At 50.8% G+C, this 23,716-nt stretch overlaps 1 protein-coding gene across 2 annotated transcripts; it reads left to right on the forward strand.

Annotated features, from left to right (window-relative positions):
- The first annotated feature begins 1,779 nt into the window (after nt 1-1,779).
- Nucleotides 1,780-23,545, forward strand: KLRG2 (killer cell lectin like receptor G2). Of its 2 annotated transcripts, XM_022579866.2 has the most exons (5): nt 1,799-2,721; nt 9,099-9,200; nt 9,927-10,072; nt 17,217-17,320; nt 17,797-18,023. In XM_022579866.2, the coding sequence occupies exons 1-5, from the start codon at nt 1,938-1,940 to the stop codon at nt 17,915-17,917; spliced, it is 1,257 nt and encodes a 418-aa protein (XP_022435574.2). In that variant the 5' UTR covers nt 1,799-1,937; the 3' UTR covers nt 17,918-18,023. The 2 variants fall into 2 exon arrangements, with proteins under 2 accessions (XP_089773462.1, XP_022435574.2); XM_089917336.1 differs by lacking the exon at nt 9,927-10,072 and having other exon boundaries at nt 1,780-2,721; nt 17,797-23,545.
- The last annotated feature ends 171 nt before the right edge of the window (nt 23,546-23,716 follow it).

The raw sequence follows: 23,716 nt of genomic DNA on the forward strand, positions 1-23,716 counted from the left end.
CGCCCACTTCTCTTGCTGCCCTCGGTCTCCCCGCTCGTGACCCCTCAGCGCCAGTGCGTGCCACCAACTTCCCACAGGCACTGTGGTTTACAGTTCAAATTCAAGATGGAATTTAGATGGCCCTGGGTGCCTCTGAGTCTGAGCCCAGCCCAGGGTGGTGGGCTGTGGCCGGGGGAGCCAGGCCTTGGCGTCTCCCTCTTAGGGACCGTGACACAGTGACGCACATCATGTTTTCCTCGCGGACTCGCTCTGAGCCAAAACATGTGGAAGATAAGAAGTCTTTGATTTTATAAACTACATATGTGATGATCGTCATCCCAGGCAAAGATATTTAAGCAGGAAAGCCAGTCAGGATGCTCCCCTCTCAGCTCCAGTCCACACTGGAAATGAACAAGCAGCCCATCTCAACAGGGACAGCGGCTGACTCTGAGAGGTGAAATAGAGGGACAGAAGAGACCTTTCCTTTATATTTTATATACTTTTTGAACTATTTTCATATTTTTAGTAATCTTTATTAGCCCTAAAAAATAACTTACTATATGCCATCTCTTTAAAAATTGAATTTTTATGTAAGAATATACAAAAATACCTTCTGTTTCTAGAAAGTGGAAACATTGCAGATAAGGTTAAGTCTCCTAGACGTTCCCCCCTGCCCCAGCCCAGACAATCTACAGCAAAATCCACTAGTATTATCACTTTGGTATGTATCTATCTTTCCACATCTTTTTTTTTTTTTTTCCCACATCTTTTTAAATGCATTTTCAGGCATATATATATATATATATCCCCACATTAAATACATAGCCTGGGTTTGGTAGAGATTAAACATAAAGTGTTTTCATATAGTGCTTTCTTTCTGCTGGACTTTTTCTCTCAGTTGCTTGTCTTCAGGAAGCATCCTTTGCAGTAGTTTACCTCCCCTCCTAAGATCCTTCCCCTCCACATCCTGCTTCCTTCCCGTCTCTCAGGAGTAGCGAGTCTGTGGTCTTTCCAAATGCTGCTACCAAGATCACTCCAGCAGAAGTCCCTGGGGTAGACTTGCCTGATTTGGCAAATAAAAATACAGGAGGCAGGTTAAATTTTAATTTCAGATAACGAATACTTTTTAAATATAAGTATATCCCACGGAGCACTTGGGACGTTCTTATACAAAAAAACAAAAAAAACTATTATTTATTTATTTATCTGAAATTCAGATTTAACCGAATGGTCTGTATTTTATCTGCCAATCCTATCCTGGGGCACTTGTTAAAAATTGGCCTTATCCCCTTATGAGATTCAGTAGGTCTGGGTGGAGTCTGCCAGGAATCTGTATTTTTTTCATGGTATTCAGATTACTGGTCAGGGCTGGGAACCCTGTTCTCCACACCAGGCTGGCAGGGGACCAGGCTTCTCCCGCCGTGAAAATACACATTTTCAAGCTTATTCATTTCTCAGTCTTTATTGAGTTAGCCCAGTAGGAGTCAGACCTCCAGAGTACATGTCTCTGGGACTTCTGCCTTGGGGGAGTCCTCTAGGTGTGCCGCTCCTTCCCTAACTCTCAAAAATCAGCACAATGGCAGAGGGCTGGAGGGGGAAATGGGTGGGGCCCGAGACAAGGAAGAGAGAAGGGTCTGCGCTCTGGGCTCCCCCTTACCCGTCTCCCGGCTCTTTCTGGGTAACCCCTCAGCCAGACCCTTCTGCCCCTCTCTTCTCCTTCGCCAAGTGAAGGCGAGGCTGGGGGCCTGAAGAGGCGTGGCCAACAGAACCCGAGCCACAGCCAATCCCAGCAGGGTCCTTGGCTGGGAGGAGGAAGTGGGTGTGGCGACGGAGAAGGGCGTGGCTTGACGGTTTAGAGCGACCCATCGGAACCAATCCCGACCCGGGAGGCGAAGCTAACTCCCTACCTGGGCCCAGGTGCACCCCGCTCGGCACCTCTCGGCTGCTCCGCGTATAAAATGGAGGGAGCCCGGGCGGCGTCGGGGGAAGACCAAGACGGAGCCGAGTTCCCAACGGAGCCCTTGGGAAGCCGGGTCCCGGAGCTGGAGCAGCCCCAGGTCCCCGCGGAGGAAAGACGCCCTGAGAGTCCCGAGAGCAGCCCGAGTCTGGCTCCCGCAGTGAAGGAGGAGGCGGGCGCGGGCCAGGACCTGTCGGGCGGGAAGAAGCTGCCCTCGCCTCGACCCGCGCCCCTGCGGTTGCTGCCATCCAGCCCGGGCTACAAAGCCTTCCGCCGTCAGGAGTCGGCCAGCCCGGAGCTGCCGTTGCCGGGCCCAGCCGCGGCTGAGCAGCCCCGGGACGGCGAGACGCCGGGGGCCGAGCAGATGCTCAGGGCCGCGCCCGGTGAGCCGGCTCGGGGCGCCTGGGCCCCCGTGGAACTGCAGGTGGACGTGCGCGTGAAGTCCGTGGGCGCGGCCGGCAGCAGCCGCGCGCCCTCGCCGGCGCCCTCCACGCGCTTCCTCACCGTCCCGGTGCCGGAATCGCCGGCCTTCTCCCGCCACGCCTCCCCAGCGCACCCGCTCCTGCGGCTGACCCCGTCTCCGGGAGGCACCTGGGGCCGTGGCACGCCGCTGGCCGCAGCCCGGACGGAGCGCGACCTCGACGCCGAGGGTTGGGCCGGTCCCGCCGAGGGGCGCGCGGAGTCCCCGGGCTCCCCCACGTGCCGCTGCCGCTGCAAGGAGGACGCCGTGCTCCACGCCGAGATGGACGGCGACAAGAAGCTGTCCCGGGTCATAAAGCTCATAGGTAAGCGCGCGCCGGCGCCGGGAGCCGCGCGCCCGTGTGGGGGTCGACGAACGTGAGGCCCGCCTGCTACCCACCCAGCGTTGGGCCGCTGCGGCGGAGGAACCCCACCCGGCCTCTCTGGCGTAGAGTCGGTAACTTTTTGTCTACGTAATTATAATCCAACTTGTTGGCAGTAGAAGAATAAAACCGCTATTCTCCCTCTCCGACCCTCCAAGAACTTTCGCGTTCGCTCTTAGTGTGCGCAGCGTCTTTGAGAAGTAGAGGTGGAAGGAATTCCAAGCGAGGGGAGGGCTTTCAGGATCACGTGACGGCGGTGGCGGCCCGGCAGCACCGCGGTCTCCCGACTCCTGGCTTCGGCTCGCCGATCTCTCGCAGGTCCAGACTCCCTTTTCCCTCTCGTATATTGAGGACCACTTGACCCCTAACACTCATCCATTCAGCAGCTACTGCTCCTACTGCGTGGGGACTTCGGGCCAGACTGTGCTAGGGTGTGTGTGAGGTTTTTTGTTGCCGCGTGGGGGGTGGCGACTTGCAGGGAAGAAGAAAGAGCCTGAAAAATACAAAAATCCTGGACAAGGAACCAGAAGCGAGTGGCTGGTGAACTTGAGAGCATGGGAAAGCTTCCTGCAGCTAAAGCCCTGAAAGCTGAGTAGGAGTTGGGGGTGGTAGCGCGCCTTCTGGCTGGAGGGGCTAGAGGCCTCCCCAGCAGACAACCTGCTGAAAGCTTGACCGGTTGAGAGGAGACCGGTCAGCTAGACAGGCTCCAAACCCCGAGGGCCTCTATGCCAGGGGTTCTTAGACATGGTAGAGTTCAGGGACTCTAATCACGCGGGGACTTTTGCAGAGTTGGGTGTGAGCACATTTTCTGCACGAGAGGTGTATCGTTTTCTGGTGCTGCTGTAACAAATTGGCACAAACTTAGAGGCTTAAAATGGCACTAATTTATTATCTTGCAGTTCTGTAAGTCTGAAGTCTGATATGGGCTCAAGAGACTAAAGGCCAGATGGCAGGGCTGTGATCCCTGCTGGGGGCCCTAGGAGATGATTGTTTCCTTGCCTTTTCTAGCTTCTGAGGGCGATTGCGTTCCTTAGCTCATGGTCCTCTGTATATTCAAAACCAACCGGGACTTCCCTGATGGCGCAGTGGTTAAGAATCCGCCTGCCAATGCAGGGGACACGGGTTCGGGCCCTGGTCCGGGAAGATCCCACATGCCGTGGAGCAACCCATGCGGCACAACTCCTGAGCCTGCGAGCCGAAACTACTGAGCCCACGTGTCACAACTACTGAAGGCCGCGCGCCTAGAGCCCGAGCTCCGCAACAAGAGAAGCCACCGCAATGAGAAGCCCACACACCACGACGAAGAGTAGCCCCCGCTCACTGCAACTAGAGAAGGCCCGTGCGCGGCAACGAAGACACAACGCAGCCAATAAAAAAGAGAAAAACCAGCCAGTGTCAGGCTGAACCTTTCCACTGCCATCTCTGGGGCTCTCCTGTCCTTTTGCCTCCCTCTTCCGTTTATGAGGACCCTTGTGATGACATTGGACCCACCCAGAAATTCAGGATAGTCTACCCATCGCAAGGTCAGCAGATAAGCAACCTCAATTCCATCTGCAGCCTTAATTCCTCTGTGCCTTGTAACCTAACATATCCACAGGTTCCAAGGATTAAGACGTGGACTTCTTTAGGAGGACATTATTCTGTCCACCACAATGAGTCTGTAGCTTTTTTTAAAAAATAAATTTGTTTATTTTATTTATTTACTTTTGGCTGTGTTTGGTCTTCGTTGCTGCGTGCGGGCTTTCTCTAGTTGTGGTAAGCGGAGGCTACTCTTTGTTGCAGTGCGCAGGCTTCTCATTGCGGTGGCTTCTCTTGTTGCAGACCACGGGCTCTAGGCACGCGGGCTTCAGTAGTTGTGGCACGTGGGCTTCAGTAGTTGTGGTTCGCGGGCTCTAGAGTGCAGGCTCAGTAGTTGTGGCGCACGGGCTTAGATGCTCTGCAGCATGTGGGATCTTCCTGGACCAGGGCTCGAACCCGTGTCCCCTGCACTGGCAGGCGGATTCTTAACCACTGCGCCACCAGGGAAGCCCAAGTTTGTAGCTTTTTTTTATCAGATTAATAATAGGAGAGTCTGTGACTAAAAGGGTGGGATGATAAGGAAGTGAGGACTCAAGGAAGTGAGGAGTCGTGGGGAGTAACATGGTTGGATTTTTATTCTAGAAAGTGAGCTCTGCCAGCACTGTGGAGGAAGGTCAGGACAGGCATGAGATTGAAGGAAGGGAGACCTTAAGAGGTGACAGCACCAGTTCCGCAAGAGCCGATGAAGGTTTGATCTATGGCAGAGGTGGGAGGGAGTGTTCAAAGGTTGAATTAGAGAGTGGGGCCACTGCCCTGATGAAGATGCGCTAACAGGAAGAGTGGGGATGATTCCCAAGTTGCTGAGCTGGGTAGCTGAATGATGGATTGATTGGGTTATCCTTGCAGAATGGAGAATGGGGGAAGAGGCATGGGAGAAATAAGCAGGTACATTTGGGAGTTCCACGTAGTGATGTCATTTAAAGGGAGAGGAGCCAGGCTTCCCTGGCGGTCCAGTGGTTAAGACTCTGCACCCCCTCCACACCTCCATGCCGTGTAGCACAGCCGGAAAAATGAAAAAAGGAAGAGGAGCCAGCCACAGACTGGGAAAGAAAAATGTAGGTGGTAGGAAGAGAATCAGGATGCAGAGAAGCAGAAAAAGGAGAGAGTTTCTGGAAGATGTGGTCAGCAGTGTCCAGTGTCCAGGGGAGAGGCAGACTTTGGGACTGGATGGTTAGGGAGAGCTGCCACGTGGAAACAATATTCTGGACATGAGGCAGGTAACCGTAACCCAGGGGTGTGGAGAGGAATGACGTCAGGGGAGGGAGATGCCTGGCAGGAAATACTGCAGGGTGCATGCAGACACTTGATGCTTTGGGCTCCCTCTCTGGGAAGTGTGGGATTAAAGAACTTTCAAGTTCCTGGCTGAAGCTTGGTCTGAGGGAGGCTGCTTGGATGAGGATCTCTGCATTGTGGTTTCTGCCTGTGGTGGCCTTTACCGCCTAGATCAAGCTGGTTACAAGAGGGCACACTAGGGCACAGGCTCAGGGACTTGCCCAGGCCAGTGCGGTAATGCTGCCACCCAGCTGTTTCATGTCCCCTCCTTGTGAACCCAAGAGGGAGGAGACCACTGTGGAGAGGGTTGGAGACGTCACTGCTTTGTCTCTTCCCTTGCTTTTTGAGGCAGATGTCCCGGAGGCGCTGTCCAGGTGTAAACTGAAGAATCAAGGACTCAGGGAATGTTCTATATGGGAGCCCTCAGCCCAGAAGAGAAATTGGCTTTTGCAGAGAGCCTAAAACTGGGGGGAGGGACTTCCCTGGTAGCACGCTTGGTTAAGACTGTGCTCCCAATGCAGGGGGCCCGGGTTCAATCCCTGGTCAGGGAACTAGATCCCACATGTGTGCCGCCACTGAGAGTTCCCATGCCACAACTAAGGAGCCCGCCTGCCACAACTAAGACCCGGTGCAACCAAATAAATAAATAATTAATTAATTAATTAATTTTAAAAATAAAGAAATAAAACTGGGGAAGAGCTGGATCCTCAAATGGAGACTATTCCCCTTTAGGTGTTGTTTCAGAGTCACCTCTTCTGGTCCCCAAGGCAAGATCAGGTGTCCCTATTCCATGCTCCACGGGCCCTTGTGCTGCCCAGCTCCAGCATCCCTCTTCTAAGTATGCTCCCCTGGATTCTGAGCCCCACGGGGCATGGCAGGTGACAGTCTAGCCTTTCACTGAATCTCCAGCACCTGGCACTTAAGTGCTCTGTAAATCGTTACTCAATGAGTAGCACTAACCTCAGAGTGTAAGCACATGTCAGAAGTGCTTAGTCCCATCCCTGTCTGGGGAAGGGGAGCGGCAGTTGGATCTCAGTGGTGTCCAGCCTTGCTGCTGCCTGTCACATTGTACTCAACACATCAGGTGTGGAAGATGTGAGGAAATGGCCGTCCTGACCCTGCCCTCCAGCAGTCCTCAGTCTGGGCAGGAGAAAACAAAAGTGCCTGGCAGTCTGGGATGGTGCCAGGAGGGGTACATTCAGAGGAAGAATGCTCTCAGTGCCTGGAGGAAGTGGAGCTGGGAGAGGTGATGTCCAGTGTGGTCAGGCTCCGCTGGGAGAGCAGAGGCCACCGGCCGAAGTAGATGGACCTGGAGGCAGTGACACAAGCAGGCCTCTCACTGGCAGGAGCCCTTTGAGCCCCTGTGCTGAACTTTGTATTTGGAAGTTTGTATTTTATTTTTTTTAATAAATTTATTTATTTATTTGTTTATTTTTGGCTGCGTTGGGTCTTCGTTGCTGCACGCGGGCTTTCTCTGGTTGCAGCGAGCAGGGGCTACTCTTCGTCACGGTGCATGGGCTTCTCATTGCGGTGGCTTCTATTGTTGTGGAGCACGGGCTCTAGGCACGCGGGCTTCAGTTGTTGTGACACGCAGGCTCCAGTAGCTGTGGCTCGCAGGCTCTAGAGCTCAGGCTCAGTAGTTATGGCATGGGGGCTCGGTAGTTGTGGCTCGAGGGCTCTAGAGCTCAGGCTCAGTAGTTGTGGCACGGGGGCTTGGTAGTTGTGGCTCGAGGGCTCTAGAGTGCAGGCTCACTAGTTGTGGCACAGGGGCTCGGTAGCTGTGGCTCGAGGGCTCTAGAGCTCAGGCTCAGTAGTTGTGGCACGTGGCCTTCAGTAGTTGTGCCTCACGGGCTCTAGGGTGCAGGCTCAGTAGTTGTGGCACACGGGCTTAGTTGCTCTGCGGCATGTGGGATTTTCCCGGACCAGGGCTCAAACCTGTGTTCCCTGCATTGGCAGGCGGATTCTTAACCACTGCACCACCAGGGAAGTCCCTGTATTTTATTTTTTAAGATGCCCCCCTGCCCCAATTGGATAAACTAAGTCACACAAAACCTGGCTCCACCCCAGCCATGGGATTTGACTAGGAGGAAGCAGAAGGTGTTTTGGTTGTGGGGTGGGAAAGGTAGTTGAAACGTAGACAATGACAATGACGATGGGATGAGCAGTGAAGAAAAGCAGCAGAGGGTGTGACCCTGGAGATGTCAATCCCAGATACAAAAAGGAAATCGGGTGGTGGGTATATACAATGTCCATGGTCTTTTAAATGGAATTACTCTTTTCAAAGTAATGAAATATTTGCCACAGACTAACGCCTGCTGTTTCAGGCTTTGGGAAATATAATGATTGAGTTCTTAGGACCCTCACACTGATTATGTGGCATTCCTGACCCTCATCCCCAAGATTTGGGTGGGTCCTGGGCCCCTTGCAGCAAGGTGTTTGCTCTGATTGATTTCACACCTGAGTCGTGGCAGAGGTCAAGTTCTGAGAGCTCAGTTACTTCAGATGGGTGCGTCTTTCCAGGTGGAAAGCTGCTTATAATTCTGGCTGTGATTAAGCATTTACTATGTTCTACTCCTCGAGTTTTCTGCTCTGACTTCCCTGGTTACTCCATCTACAGGGCAGGATGTGGCATCGGAATGTGTTCTTTTTTTTTTTTCTGGCCACGCAGTACAGCTTGCAGGATCTTGGTTCCCCGACCAGGATCGAACCTGGGCCCCCAGCAGTGGAAGCACAGAGTCCTAACCTCAGGACTGCCAGGGAAGTCCCTGAACATGTTCTATCTCTGAGCCTTTGCACCCTTCCTCCCACCTGGAGTGTCCTCCTGTCTTCCTTTCCCCTCCACAGCCTCATTCCAGCCATCTGGTCCCCTAGGTCGTTGGGCAGCTGACAACTCACATCTGTCTAGCGCTCTGCAGCCCAAAAGGCACTGTCTGTGTGAAGCTTCATTAGTGGCCTCCAGTGACCTGGAGAGATAGAAGAGGCAGATGTGATTCCAATGTTAAAATGAAAACCACCAAGAACACTTGAGGGGCCCATAGAGTCAGGACTCGAACTTGAATTTGGGGGTCTGTCGAACTCTGAATCTAGCCTTCGTTCCTCTCTTGTGTGGAGTTTGATCTCCTGCTACCTTTGCCTGTCCCGTTAGCTCCCTGAGTGCGGGGCCCTTGCCCCATCCTTGGTGCTATTTGTGCCCTATGTCTAATGCACATCAGATGCTCGATGAATGGTTCTTAGCCACTTTCTTTCTTGAAGAGAATCTTACGTCTTCTAGTTATTTAAGAAGTGGAATATCTTCTACCAGTTTTCTCCGAGGTATGAGGTTTGGACCCAAATTGAGTGGTTTATGCTGGTGTCTTGGGCCTGAGGGTGGGCGATGAGGTGGGCATGTTGATGGTATAGGAGTCAGCATGGTCCTGAGTTGGGACCATCTCCTAACCTGTGTCTCCTGGTTGTCCCCTCCCCTCCCGCAGGGCTGCCCATGTACATGAGGTCCCTGCGCTGGGCCCTGGCAGTCATGGCCGTGCTCCTGGCGGTGTCTACGGTGGCCATTGTGGCCCTGGCCTCGAAAGCAGGTATGGCACCTCCCCGTCCCCTCTCCTCCCCCTCTCCTCCCCTGCTCCCCCAGCAGGGTGTCTAGTCCTTCTAGCTCCTTTGTGAGAATTAGAAAAAGACATGCCCCCCACGCAGATGCAGCGTGAAGACGCAGGGCTCGGTGAGCAGAGGTAAGGGAGAAGAGCCCCTTCCTTGTGTGGACACAGCCTGCGCTTGGAGAGGCCTTGTGCACAAGCTGTGCAGCCTTCCCAGGGCCTGCCCGCCTTGCTTACCCCTCCAAGGCTTGCCAGTTCCATGCCTCCAGATTTGCCCCCGATTTTTTTTTTTTTAATTTATTTTTGGCTGCGTTGGGTCTTCATTGCTGCACGTGGGCTTTCTCTAGTTGCGGCGAACGGGGGCTACTCTTTGTTGCAGTGCGCGGGCTTCTCATCACGGTGGCTTCCCTTGTTGCGGAGCATGGGCTCTAGGCATGCGGGCTTCAGTAGTTGTGGCACGTGGGCTCAGTAGTTGTGGCTCGCAGGCTCTAGAGCACAGGCTCAGTAGTTGTGGCACACGGGCTTAGTTGCTCCGCGGCATGTGGGATCTTTCCGGCCCAGGGCTCGAACCCGTGTCCCCTGCATTGGCAGGCGGATTCTTAACCACTGCGCCACCAGGGAAGTCTGCCCCCGCCCCCCCGATTTTTGAACATCCACACATTCAGCTCTGTACGGTTTACCCTGCACTCACTGGTGGTCTCTGTGCTGCAGGGGCCAGGTGCCAGCCATGCCCCCAGGGCTGGATGTGGTCCATGGAGCACTGCTACTACCTCTCTGCCAAAGCTGAGGCCTGGGAGGCCAGCCAGGCTTTCTGCTCAGCCCACCATGCTACCCTCCCCCTGCTGAGACACACCCAGGTGAGGAGGGGGGGAGGTGGGCAGGAGAGGGGCGTGGTTATCATTACAGATTAGATTCTCAGTACTAGAAGGAACCTCAAAGATCTAGTCCAACTCTGTGTTATAGAAGAAGTCACCAAGGCCTGGAGAAATAAAGTGACATGCAGGAGGACCAGACATCAGGTCTCCAAGATGTTCAGTTTGCTCTTCATTCTAAGAAGTGGAAGTGGAGCTGGGAGGGCTGGAGCGGAGATGCTCCCATCCAACCTGGTGACCAAGCACTTAACAGTGAGCTCAGGAACAAGTCTGTGCTGGCCGGTCTGTGGGAGAGACACACATGTACTCTCTGAGAGGTAGTCTGGAAAATAAATTACATTTAGTGGGTATTCCAGTCAGGTATTGCTATAATAATACCGGGTAACAAATCACCCCAAAAGTCAGTGACTTAAGACAATAGGCATCTCTTTCTTGATCGCTGGTCTGTGGGAGGACCGTTGATGGGCTAATTTGGGCTGAGTTTGGCAGGACAGCTCAGCTTCGGGATGCAGATGGGCTGCGCTTGGCTTGAGCCTATGGTGTTCTAACTAATATGCATGAAAAAGCACCATTCTTTCAGTCAGTGCCTTAATAAACATTTACTGAGCACCTACACTGCGTTTGGCACTGGGGATTCGGTGAAGAGCCAGAGAGCACAGCCTCCACCTTCACGTGGCTAAGAGCAGCGAGGGAGGCAGAGAGTAATCTGGAAATCATAGAAATAGATGTGGAATTACTATATTGATCTATGCTATGAAGGGAAGGTGCACAATGCTCTGGTTATATATGACAGGAATATGTGATTGAAGGTCAAGGTGGGCAAGGCAGCGTGGACCAGAAAAAAAAAAAAAAAAAAACCCGGAAACTAAAAAATAGTTCAGGAGATGGACAGACAGCCTCCTGGAATCCTCTGTCTCCTGCTTCAGCCTGGACTGGCTGCTCACGAGGCCTGCTACCCAGCTATTGACTTGGAATTTCTTTTTACCTTCATCCTCAATATACCTTTGCCTCTTTCCTGTGTGAGATGCCGTTTCCTAGATTCCATGTCTTTTCTTGGTAAAGCACACCCTCTATAAATTTGCTGGAAGACATTTGAGATCTTTCATGTCTAAAGATACTTTTATTCTAACCTCTCATTTGATTGATAGCTTGGCTGGGTACAGATTTCTAAGTTGGAAATAGTTTACCTCCAGAATTGTGCAGATTTTGCTCCATTGCCTTCCACCTTTTAGTCCGACCACTAAGAAGTCTCATTCACGCTGATTCCCAATCCTTTGTATGTGACTCTTACCAGCCCCTCTACCCCAAACTCTGGAAATTTTCAGGGTCTTCACCTTTGTTCTTATTCAGTGTTCTGAAATTTAACAATAATAGTCCTTTGTGGGTCTTTTTCTTCATTTTTATTTCTGCTGCCTTATTTGTAATTTTAAGAACTCTTTTTGGTTCTTCAAATGTTCCTTTTGTATGGTGTCCTGTTCCTGTTTCAAGGATGAAGCATGTTCTCTTATCTCACTGTAAATACTAATTATCGTGTTTTGGAAGTTTTCTTCTGCTCCCTGCATTATCTCTGCTTTTATGCAAGTGCTTTTTATTCTGTGCCTTGGCATTTTCCTATACCTTGCCTCTAATATTTGAGCACTTTGGGGCTTCTCAATACAAATTAGCATGTTTCTCAGCTTCCTCCCACTCCACCCTTTCCTTGAAAAATCACTAGGCTTTCTTGGGTCTGCTAAGCCAATCAGTGTTGTCCAGCTTCCAACATTTTGTCGACATTTCTCATCTGCTGTTATCTCCTCCCATTCTTATATCCTTTTTTCCCCCTTATGTTATTATTTAAGGAAGTTCCCTTCTATTCCTGTTTTACTAAGAGTTTTAAGCATGAATGAGTCTAATTTCATTGGATTTTTTTTGCATACATTAAGATGGTAATATCTTTTATGTTTCCTCCTTTAATCTTGTGGTTATTATTATTATATTTTTAATTCTTGGCCTCTTGTAATAAGGTTTATTTAGCCAGGATTTTTTTCTTCCCAAAATACTTCTGTATTTGAGTTGATAATTTTACTTAAGATTTTCTCACATGTGAAATTTCATTTCCTGCCCAGTCCTAAAATCAAAGGTATTCCACCCCACACTGCAGGGAAGGCATCTTCTGTATTTTTCTTTTCTCTGGGAGAGTTCTCATGAAGTGGATATAAAAATCTGCTGGAGAAAATGTTTTACATGAACATGGATTATTTTATTACCAGGAATAACACATTTTTCAAAAAACATGGGGAAATGAAAAAGATACAATGTAGATTGAAAAAAGTCATGTGTGATCCCAATATGGTAAATATATATGCAAAGAAAACATACTGAAAGGAAGTATATTAATAGCGGTTATCACTGGAGTCAAGATTACGAGCGATTATTTTCCTTCTTCTTTAAAGCTTTTTTAAATTGTCTAAATGTCCTACAAATAGTTTGCACTATGATTAGGGGGAAATACTAGAGTAATGGTAGCCCATGGAGGCAAGAGATCAGAATATAATGTTTTCTGCCCAACCCAGCCTGGTTGCATCTACAAAATGAAGGCCAGTGGGAACTTGGTGAGTCCCTAGAGAGTGCCTGGACCCGACGAGGGGGGCGAGCTGGGCAGGGACTTAGCGGCCCATCTCCTGAGTCAGACCCACTGAGCACAGCAAGTGTCATCAGAAAACTGGTGAAGTAAAAGTTCCCTGCCCTCGGGCCTCTCATCAGACAGGTTCAGCCCACCATGGCCTCGGACATCGGCTGAACAAATGGCCTCCCTGTGGCTGGGGGTCCTCAAAGAGGGGAGATGAGCTGAACTACCCACATCGCAAACGGAGCTTGAATTCTTTTAAAACTAAGCAAACAGGATCAATCATTTGTAACACAAGTATATATTCAGAAAATATATCACAAAGTTTGGATACGCTTTTTCCAAAAAGGTGCTTCCAAAAAGCCCCTTGCAAAAAGACCAAAGTGAAGATTTGGGTCTCAGGCAGTTAAAATCCAGAATATGACAACTGTGGAGCTCTGGAGTCCTGCTGAGTTCTGGACAAGGGCCAGAAGCTGCAGGAGGCACCAAGGCAGGTATGGGGAAGAGCAGCGGAGGACAGGCTGGCCGCTGGCAGAGGGGCTGGGCCACTGGCAGAGGCCAGGCTCCACGAGCTGGGATGCGAGACCCCAGGGACACACCAAGGTGCCAGTAGTACACGCAGCCCCAGGATAGACATGTCTTGTCCTCCCCAAGAGGTTAGAGGAAAGGAGAAAGTTTCAGTGCCTCTGTGCCATCAGTCATTAGACTCAGTAGCCATTGGTTTAAGATCAGCTTTGTTTTGCAGGGTCGGGGAAGGAAGAAGCTTCCTGAAATGTACACATTGACTGTAAGCCACGTTTTGAGTGCAGAAAGATGAAAACACGAATAAATATCATAGGATTCAGAAAATTAAGTAGTTTAAAACATTTAAATATTAAAGCAGAAATGTTTGAAGGCAGAAAGTAGAATGGTGGTTGCCAAGGGGAGGGGGAAATGGGAGTTGTATAGTGGGTGCAAAGTTTCAGTTGGGGAAGATGAAAAAGTTTTGGAGATGGGGGTGGGCGATAGTCCCACAAACAGTGCGAATGAACCTAGTGCCACTGAATTATACACTTAAAAATGGTTGAAATGGTAAATTTTATATATATATTTTACCACAGTTTTTTACTTTTTTTTTTTTTTTTTTTTTTGCGGTACGCGGGCCTCTCACTGTTGTGGCCTCTCCCGTTGCGGAGCACAGGCTCCGGACGCGCAGGCTCAGTGGCCATGGCTCACGGGCCCAGCCGCTCCGCGGCATGTGGGATCTTCCCAGACCGGGGCGTGAACCCGTGTCCCCTGCATCGGCAGGTGGACTCTCAACCACTGCGCCACCAGGCAAGCCCTACCACAGTTTTTTAAAAAGAAATGTATGAAAGGATGGAAAACAATTTACCTTAATTTTAATATGTAAAATATGAGATTTCAGGTAAATTCTGCTCAGGATCACATTCCCCTCCCCCCACGTTGGTGGCAAAGTTGGAGATGCACCAGCTGGAGTAGATGGAGGCCCCAGATACCTGTGCCATTACGGAGCAGTCCTTTGAGCCATAAATTACACAGAAGTTTCTAGAATTTACTTATATCTCCAGGCAATGCTTTTCCCACACCATAATTTTTGCTAACAATGGGAACAGGTTAATGGTGTCTGAGCTGCAAGGAAAAAGACGGAATGGAGTGGGTGGAGCTGGGTGGGGACAGGCCATGGCTCCTGTCACCAGGAGGCCCAGAGGGAGAGCCGCATGGCCTGGGGCTAGGACAGAGAGAAGGGAAGGATCACCTTGGCAATGCCAAGGCATCAAATGAGGTCACATATGTTGGAGTCAGACACGAAGCTTTGTACACCATCCAACGGACTGGAGGCGCCTCATTTAATGAGTGTGTACTACATGCCCTTGGCTTTGTACACAAAACATCTCCCCATTTTACAGAGGACCATACTGAAGCTCTGAAAGGTCGGGTAACTTAACTAGGGTCACTTAGCTTGCAAGTCACAGGACCAGAATTTGAATGTGGGGTGGCCTAGCCCCAAAGCTCTACTCTGCAGTGATAGCCCCCTTCTCGGCCCTGGGAGGAGCTCCAAGCTCTGGTGTGTCTTCCCGATCAGGCAGCTGATTGCTGCCAGGAGGTCGGGGCTGACCAGCAGGAGCCCCGAGTCTGCTGCAGCCACGGCAGTGAATGCTTGGGGCTGCTCTGCCCTCTGACTCACAGCTCAAACCCAGCCCAGGTTCCTTCTCATCCCTTCCAAAGCTCCCACCCAACCCTGCCCAAGGGCCCCAGCCTGTGGAGTCCAGCCAGAGAGGAAATGACCAGCCCAGGAGAGGCTGTACGTGTGCCTTGTGCAGTCTGGCCTTTGGGATTTCAGAAGGGGTAAGGTTGGCACCCTTCAGTCTGGAAGTTCCTTCTGGCTCTTCTCCCAGCTGTTGACCAGCTGATGTTCTCTTGAATGTCTGCACCAACACCTCTGGGAGCAGGGCTGGCCCTGACAGCCCGATTGTTACCTGTGGCCCTTGCTGGTTATTGGCAGTGACACAGGGGAGGGGGGCCAGTTTTGTTGAGCTGGTCTACTATGTGCTGGGCTGTCGTGGTCAGTGGTGAATAGGGCAGGCACCCGGCGCTCACCAAGTTCACTGTCTGATACAGAAAACTGACAAGGAAGCAAGCCAGCCAAATGCCACACACCATGCTCTAAACTGTGAAGGTTTTGGCAGCCCAGGGGAGGGGGTCAGAATGGTGTCCCTACAGGAAGTGACCTTTAAACTGAGACCCCAAGGACAAACAGGAGTGTCACCAAGGGGATGGGCATCACTTGGTGCTTGCTTTCTAATCCCCAGGGTTAAATATAGAGGTTTTGTCTCTGTCAACATAAACACTTTTTCTAGGGAAGAACTGAACATACGTCAAATTTATGTCGCGAATGTATGCTGCTCGGCGGGGGCTTGCTGGCGTGGTCTGCCTTTTTCCACTCGGCGTGATTTTGTGTCTGCGTTTTCTTGCGTAACTGCATCTTCCATGTGCTCATCATCTTTAACAGCTCTGTGAGTTTCCATCATGTTGATGTCCCATAATCTGCCTAGTTATTTCCTGACTGCAGAGCATTTGGGTGGTTTCCATTTTTTCTTTACAAATAGCAGTGTGATAATTTTGCGAAAGTTCATTTTCTCCCCTTTATGTACTTGGATTTCTTCCCCAAAGTGGAATTACCCGTCCGAGCAATAGGAACTGTGTTGCCACTCTTTTTTTGTAGCACAGATTACGTTCTGGAAAGACTGGGCTGGTGTGGACCACTGTCCCCACCTCTATCCACCAGTCCCCTGCACCAGGACTTACAATATTGAAACATCTTTTTCCAAGTTGAAACTTTTTAAATACAATTTTTTGCTTTAATTCATTACTAAAAATAAGATGACGCTGGGGACAATTATTTAAAAGAAAACAGCGTCTCCGCTAGCTCTCTAACATACTTGTTTTGCTTTTTGTTCCTTGTGTGTCTGCGCCCATGTGCGTACACATTTTTTCATTCTTATAATCATGCCATAACTTTATTTTTATTTATTTATTTTTTAAATAAATTTATTTATTTTATTTTTGGCTGCGTTGGGTCTTCGTTGCTGCGCGTGGGCTTTCTCTAGTTGCGGCGAGCGGGGACTACTCTTCGTTGTGGTGCGCGGGTTTCTCATTGCAGTGGCTTCTCTTGTTGTGGAGCACGGGCTCTAGGTGCGTGGGCTTCAGTAGCTGTGGCACACGGGCTCAATAATTGTGGCTCACGGGCTCTAGAGCGCAGGCTCAGTAGTTGTGGCGCACGGGCTTAGTTGCTCCGTGGCATGTGGGATCTTCCCAGGCCAGGGATCGAACCCGTGTCACCTGCATTGGCAGGCGGATTCTTAACCACTGCGCCACCAGGGAAGTCCATACCACAACTTTAATTCAGCTTTTTCACTTACTATAACCCTTCATGTACTATGACTTTTCCCCATGTTGCCCCAGGGACTTCATACTCACCCTTATTTTGAATGGTCTTCATAATACTTCCGGAATGAATGCAATGTAGTTTATGCTCTTGCTGGCGACTGTATTGTTGACCATCTGCTCCCTGGCCGCCTCTGCAGCCTAATCAACCCGAACAGTCTTCTCCTGCCCAGTGAGGCTACTTGCTGTTTGTCACCTGGATTGCTTTGTAGGCTCCCAGCTTTGCTCATGCCCTTCACCCCCTCTTCTCTGAGCTGCCTCGTTTCTCTGTCCGCTCAGTACCCATCGTGCATTGCTCGTGGGGATGGGCGATCACGTCCTGTCTCCCCTTGGGGAGGGCTGAGATGGGATTGCCCCCATTTCTGGTCCTCAGTCCTGAGCACAGTGCCTGTCAACCAGCAAGCCTCTAATACAGCTTCCCAATTCCTGGTGTTTGGGGAGGGATGAGTCGCTTCTCTAGCTTGTGGAACTGGGAACTTGCAGAAACCTGGGATGGGGGATGGGGTAGGGGGACGGAAGCCCCAGGTGAGCCGTATCAGTGGCCCGAGAAGAATGACGAGCTGCTTTTCTCTCTCTCAGGACTTCCTGAGCAGATACCCAGTCACCAAGTACTCCTGGGTGGGGGCCCGACGAGGCCCCCATGGCTGGCACTGGATCGATGGGACCCCTCTGCCACCCCAGCTGTGAGTGACCGTGGGCCTGGGTGGGCGGCCCCTCTGTCCCCAACACGCTAGCATTGGGCCCCCAGTGTGACCCACGTGATACCACAGCAGGCGCCAAAGGGGCTGGAGGCCTTCCCCTCCATGTGTCGCCAGGTTCACCCCCCTGCACCACCCCCAGCCTAGGATGTCCTTTGGTTTCATTTAGTCCTCATCACCCCATCCCTTGTTTGGGTCCCACGCATTCACCCAAGAAGGACTGTCACCATGTTCTATGGATAAGGGGAGTGCTGCTCAGAGAGGTTTGGTGGTTTGCCCAGGGCCACACAGCTGACTCCCTGGGGCAAGAGGCGGGGCACATCATCATAACTCCTGCCTCAGAGCTCTTTCCAGACCCCCCGGGTTCCATGCAGCGATCCCAGCGGTACCCAGGCAGCGGGCACAAGGGCTGGGAGGGCCCGTCAGCCTGAGTACCTTCCCTTCCTCTCGCCCTTCCCCAGACTCCCGGAGGAAGACCAGCAAGAACCGGATCTCAACTGCGGGGGCCTGGAGGGAGGCAAGTTCGTGGCTTCAGACTGTGCCTCCCCCAGACCCTGGGTCTGCGCCAGGGGGACCAAGTGACTTGGGTTCTGCCCGCCCTGAGCCTGCTGGGGGAGGCCAGGCTGAGAGCCGGGGCAGCCTCCTCCCCGGACCCAGACCTCCAGGTCTCCCCGCTCTGCTCAGTGGCCCCGCCTCGGCGAAGCAGGGAGCGGACTCCTGGCGTAGGGAGGTCGCATCCGCGGGGAAGGAGACGTTCTGCGGCCCCGCGGCTGAGCGCCCCTTTGAGTGTCCAGCTGCTGAAGCGGATTTGTTCTGTGACCTTGTGGGTTTTTTTGGTTTTGGGTTTTTCCTTCTGAGCCTCAGTTTCTCCCTCATTAAAACGGCCACTTCTCATTCTCCCACTTACCTGCCTAGTCACAGGTGTGCACCCTTTCAGGCCTAGAGGGACAAAAAGGATGAACGGTCACAGGTGATCCCAACCTGGCTTCTCATCGAGCCCAGGAAGTGAGTCTGCCATTTCGTGGCCTTGGGATTTGGCAGCGATGACATTATTGCTACAAAGGCCACTTCCAGGCGGCCACGCACACCGACAGCATCCGGAGGGCAGCGCGTGAGACGTGGCCACCCCGGAGGAGAGAGGAAGGAGGGTCCTGTCCCCACCCCGGGGGTTGGCAGAGAGTAAGGTTCTTTGCGGTAACTGGTGTGTGGGACTGGCGGGGCGTCCGGCCAGCTGATGCCCAAGGCTGGGAGGACGCAGAGAGGACACACCCCCTCTTGGCCGGCGAAGCCACCACAAAGCTTGGGGTCCGAGGGAGAAAGGAAATCAGAAATGTGGGGAGGCGTGAGGCTGCTCTTCCTGCCACAACTGTGAGGACCCCAGCCTGAAGGTGTCTCCCACTGAGCTTCAGTGAAGGGCCTCCGGCCTGGAGGGAGTGGCAGCAAGGTGGGGGGAGGGTTTGCTTAGCCTCCAGCCTGGAGAGACTTCCTCAAAGGACAGGAGACTGACTGTACCAGCCTCTGGTCGTGGTGCCAATCATGTGCAAACCAGCCTTCCTCTTTAAAGGCAGGCCAGGTGTCCGAGCTCCTCAGAGAAACCTTTACTGGTCCATTTGCACTAAGAGCTTGTACAGAGTGCGGGGCTGCCTGGGAGAAAGGGATGGAGAGTGCTAAGAGCACACCTGACAGGCAATAAAAATCTTAGACGCACTCTCGTGTTTCTCATGGCTTTCTTCTTATTTCAACTACAGATTAACCCCAGAGCTTGATGACATGTTCAGGTTGAACTCGCTTCAAAGCCCTTCTCGGCGAACGTCCGTGTCTGGTGGTGTCAGGCTGGTTTAACGTCAGCTTCAGGGCCACCGGCTTGGGGCCCTCTGGGCTCGGTGCTGTTGAGAATCGCCTGTGGAGCTTAAAAGATCCAGGTGCCCAGCGTGGGTGGTGTGATGCTGGGGCCTGGAAATCAGAGAGTTTTTCAGCTTCAGTTGGTGGGGAAGGGGAGTAAGAGAGTGACCTTTGACCTGCCGAAGTAGGAAGCTCCTAGTTCCTGTCCAAAGTTGGCAAACGAAGGAATAGCAGTGTGCACTTATTATTTAGAAATATGGAGACAAATACTGGAAGGAATGGCAAAAATCATTTAAAGTGGTTGCCTTAAAACTAATCTGATGCCGATAGAAGTCAGGACAGTAGTTATCTTGGTCAGGGGGGAGGAGTATTAACTGGGCAGGGGGACCAGGGAATATTCAGGGGTGCTGGAATGCTCTAGATCTTGATCTGGGTGGAGCTGGGTACATACGTAAAAATTCATCAAGCTACATCCCTAAGGTTAAAACACTTAAATGCCTATCTCCAAGGAACAGGAGCGAGGTTACAGGAGTAGTGAGGTTTTTCTTCTTTTTCTTAATATACCGCCTTTAGTACTATTAACATAAAACCATATTCACTTTTTTTAAATACCCATATTCATGTACTACTTCGATAAAAAGAGAAATTATATTTTTTTGCAAGGTCCAAAAGATTCTGACGTGCAGCCTAGTTTGAGAACGACGAGCTTCAGAAAGCATTCCTGTGACTGCCTTTTCTTATAACCTGTCATTATTTCTTTCACCGAGGTACATTTTCACAAGTTGCAGCCTCGCCTCACCTTCAGAGCGTGTCTTTCCCTTTCTGCTAAATGGAAGCTGGAAAGGTTCCACAGCAGGCTGGTCTGCGTGGAATTCCTCTGCGTAATTTTTCTAGTTTCTTTTTCCACCAGGCACTGCCAACTGCTGTTGTCTGAAATCCACACTAATAACGTTGCCCCCAGTACCGGTTTGTTTTATGGAGCTTTGGAGAACTGCCTCTGACACAGGCTGGCCCAGCAGCTCACAGCGGCCTCCGAGGTTACAGCTATGGACACCTCGTTTGTGGAACAGTCACCTGTGTGGAGCACACACCTCATCCTGAGACTGGGCACAGGGAGCGACCCCCAAGTCAGGTTTTTACCAGCTTTTCTGGTAATTCTGATGCAGACAGTCTGCAAACCACACTTTGAGAAACGCTGTCTAAAAGAGCCCGTATTGCCCCCAGGGGAAAAAAAAATTGTAGATATTTTGTCAACTTCACTGAGGTAAGAAAATGCATCCATCTCAGGAGTACCTTTTGACAACTGTTGGCACCCGTGTAACCACTGCCAATCAAGATGTGGAGTAGTTCCAACACTCCAGATAGTTCCCTCGTGTCCCTTTGTGGTCAATGTTCTCTTCTCCCTGATCTCCAACCCCAGGCAAATTTGCATTCTGTGTCTACAGATTATCTTTAGCTTGTTCTAGGATTTTGCAGAATAGTAATTAAACGTACTCTTTTGTGTCTGCTTCTTTAGCTTAGCCCAAGGTTTTAAAGACTTGTTCAGGTTGCCCCAGGTAGCGGTAATAGTTCCTTTCTTTGTAGGGACAGATCACAATCTGTTTATCTTCTCTCTAGTGGGTGATACTGCGGTTGTCTCCAGTTTGGAGCTTTTATGAATACAATGCTGTGGACATTCGGATTATCAGTCTGTGTGTGGACGTAGGCTGTCAATTTTCTTGAGTGCCTCGGAGTAGGATTACTGGGTTGTATGGTAAGGGTGTGTTTAATTTGTAAGAAACTGCCAACGTGTCTTCCGAAGTCGCTGCGCCATTTTACAGACCCGCCAGTAACGTACCAGAGTTCCGGTAGCTCCACATCAGCATTCGGTGTTGCCAGCCTTTTCGCGTTTAGACATTCTAGTGCATGTGCGGTGGTGTCTCAGTGTGGTTTTCATTTGCACTTTCTTTTTTTTTTTTTTTTTTTTTAAATTATTTACTTATTTTAGCCGTGTTGGGTCTTCGTTTCTGTGCAAGGGCTTTCTCTAGTTGTGGCAAGCGGGGGCCACTCTTCATCGCGGTGCGCGGGCCTCTCACTATCGCGGCCTCTCCTATTGCGGAGCACAGGCTCCAGACGCGCAGGCTCAGTCGTTGTGGCTCACGGGCCCAGCCGCTCTGCGGCATGCGGGATCCTCCCAGCCCAGGGCTCGAACCCGTGTCTCCTGCATTAGCAGGCAGACTCTCAACCACTGTGCCACCAGGGAAGCCCTCATTTGCACTTTCTTGACGACCGATGTTAACTTCTTTTCAGGTGCTCGTGGCCATTCGTATATTTTCTTTTGTGATTCTCCTACTGATGGTCCAGAGACCGTATTTGGAGAACCTGCCTAAAAGATGCATATGCCCACCAGGACAGAGCATTTTAAAAGTGATGATACAAATGGAAAAATCTAAGATCTCCCCCCAACTTTGTGAAAATTTTCAAAATACAGAGTTGCAAAAAATGACATGACAAACACCCAGCTGCTCTCTACCTAGATCTAACAACTGTTAACATTTTGCCACATTTACTCTATGTCTGTATGTACAAAACTGTCAAACCATTTGAAAATGAGTTGCAGACATGAAGACATCTCACCCCTAAATACTTCAGCACACATCTCCTAAAAATAAGAATATTCTACATAGTTGCAATTCTACCATTACACTTAATGAAATTAAGTTCATATTCAATCTGTGCTCCAACTTCCTAGTTGCTCCATTAATTTAAACAAAGGTCCAGTCAGGGTTTAAGCACTGTTAGGGGTTCTCACTTGAGTCTCTTTCAACCTGGAACTTCTTCCCTGTAACATGGACTTTTTGAAAAGACCAGGCCAGTCTTGTAGAGTGACTAATATCTCGAATGTGTCTCATATTCCTGTAAACTGAAATGAGGCTTCGACTCAATATAAACATTGAAAAAAATTGTTTTCGCTATTGTTGAAGTATAGTTGACTTAAAATGTTGTGTTCATTTCTGCTGTACAGCAAAGTGATTCAATTATACATGTATATACACACATTCTTTTTTACAATATAAACGTTTTTGACAGGAGTAGTTTGTGATTCACATTTCATCACCTGATAGAGCTTAACATTGATTTCAAGTAATTTGCACCAAACTTTCTCAAAAAGAAAAAATTCAGGGAGCTAAAACATGTAACTCATATATCCAAATTTGGATAAATATGGGTGTCTCCTCTGTTATTCCCAGCTTTAGAGATAGTATAAAAGTCAAATAAGGCTATATAAAAAGGTTTTAGAAATGATACCGTTCATTTGCGCCTTTGTTGTTCCCTCCTGGGACATACCATTCACAACGCCATGCCAGGAACAGCCTCAGGCTCAGGAGCAAAGAGATGTTGGGCAACTTTGTCGTGACCCTGGCTTCGCTCTGTTCCCTCCGTAAAATGGGCGTGATAGGATACAGCTCCCACCAGTGCCACAGTGATGCACAAATCAAGTGAGATCAGGTGGGTCAATGTATGTCAATAATTCACTCCACGTTCGTTGAACATCAGTTGTGTTTCTGCGCCAGGTTTGTGGGAGGATGCAGAGAACAGGGTCCATTCCCAGCACTTGGCCTGGCTGCCAGCACGAGGGTGTGTGTTCAGGCAAAGGAGTCATTGGGGATGTTGGGGGTTCTCCCTTATCTGCTCCGACCTCCTGCGCTGACTGTGGAGCAGCCGTGTGGTCTGACGGTGACCCCAGTTTGGGGGTGGAGGTGAGCAGGGATAACTTGGGAGGCAGACCTGACACATCTAAGCCAAACATGCTGGTGGCGCAGTCCCAGTCCCCTGGCCATTGTTTGGTTCTGGAGCCCAGGCCTAAGCCAATCAGGGATGTCACTAACTCTGTTCCAAATGGGAACACACCCCAACCGGCCCCCAGAGGTGAGAAAAGCTTGCCATGCTCTTTACAGACACAGGATGCGATGGTATTGAAACGGTGCGTGATGATGAGTCAAATCCATTCCACCTGCCTGAGGTAATTGAGGTCGTTTTAACACTTGCGTGCGTGTGCCCCAAACAGCACGTAGCCTAAACATGAAGATGTTTTTTGCCTGAGTTACTGTCCAGGAACTTGGAGTCTCAGATGAGCCGGTTAAGGCTGGATAGGATCACCCACCCTCCAGGGGTCACACATGGATGTCAGCTCTGTGACCTTTCACATGTGCAGAAGCCTGTAGCTTAGTTACGCCTGCGCAGAAGGATGATTCCTGCACCTTTTTCCAATCACCGTTCCCCACAAGCCCCACCCCTCACGCGCCCTGCTTCTTTATTTGCCATCCTATAAATACCCTGAGCCGCTCGCTTTCCCAGAGGCAAATTTGAGATCTGAGGTTTGTTCGCCTCTCTCTCTCCCCTCTCTCTCCCCTCTCTCTCCCCTCTCTCTCCCCTCTCTCTCCCCTCTCTCTCCCCTCTCTCTCCCCTCTCTCTCCCCTCTCTCTCCCCTCTCTCTCCCCTCTCTCTCCCCTCTCTCTCCCCTCTCTCTCCCCTCTCTCTCCCCTCTCTCTCCCCTCT

Source organism: Delphinapterus leucas, chromosome 9 (assembly GCF_059928025.1).
Source record: "Delphinapterus leucas isolate spDelLeu-1000000601 "Yukka" chromosome 9, BTC_Dleu_Yukka2, whole genome shotgun sequence".
Taxonomy (NCBI): domain Eukaryota; kingdom Metazoa; phylum Chordata; class Mammalia; order Artiodactyla; family Monodontidae; genus Delphinapterus; species Delphinapterus leucas.

Excerpts from the sequence above, each read along its gene's own strand:
- KLRG2 (XM_089917336.1), top strand. The coding sequence starts at position 1,938 with ATGGAGGGAGCCCGGGCGGCGTCGGGGGAAGACCAAGACGGAGCCGAG. Across the intron at positions 9,201-17,216 it reads GGCCCTGGCCTCGAAAGCAG|GACTTCCTGAGCAGATACCC; the intron begins GTATGGCACCTC and ends TCTCTCTCTCAG. Across the intron at positions 17,321-17,796 it reads ACCCCTCTGCCACCCCAGCT|ACTCCCGGAGGAAGACCAGC; the intron begins GTGAGTGACCGT and ends GCCCTTCCCCAG.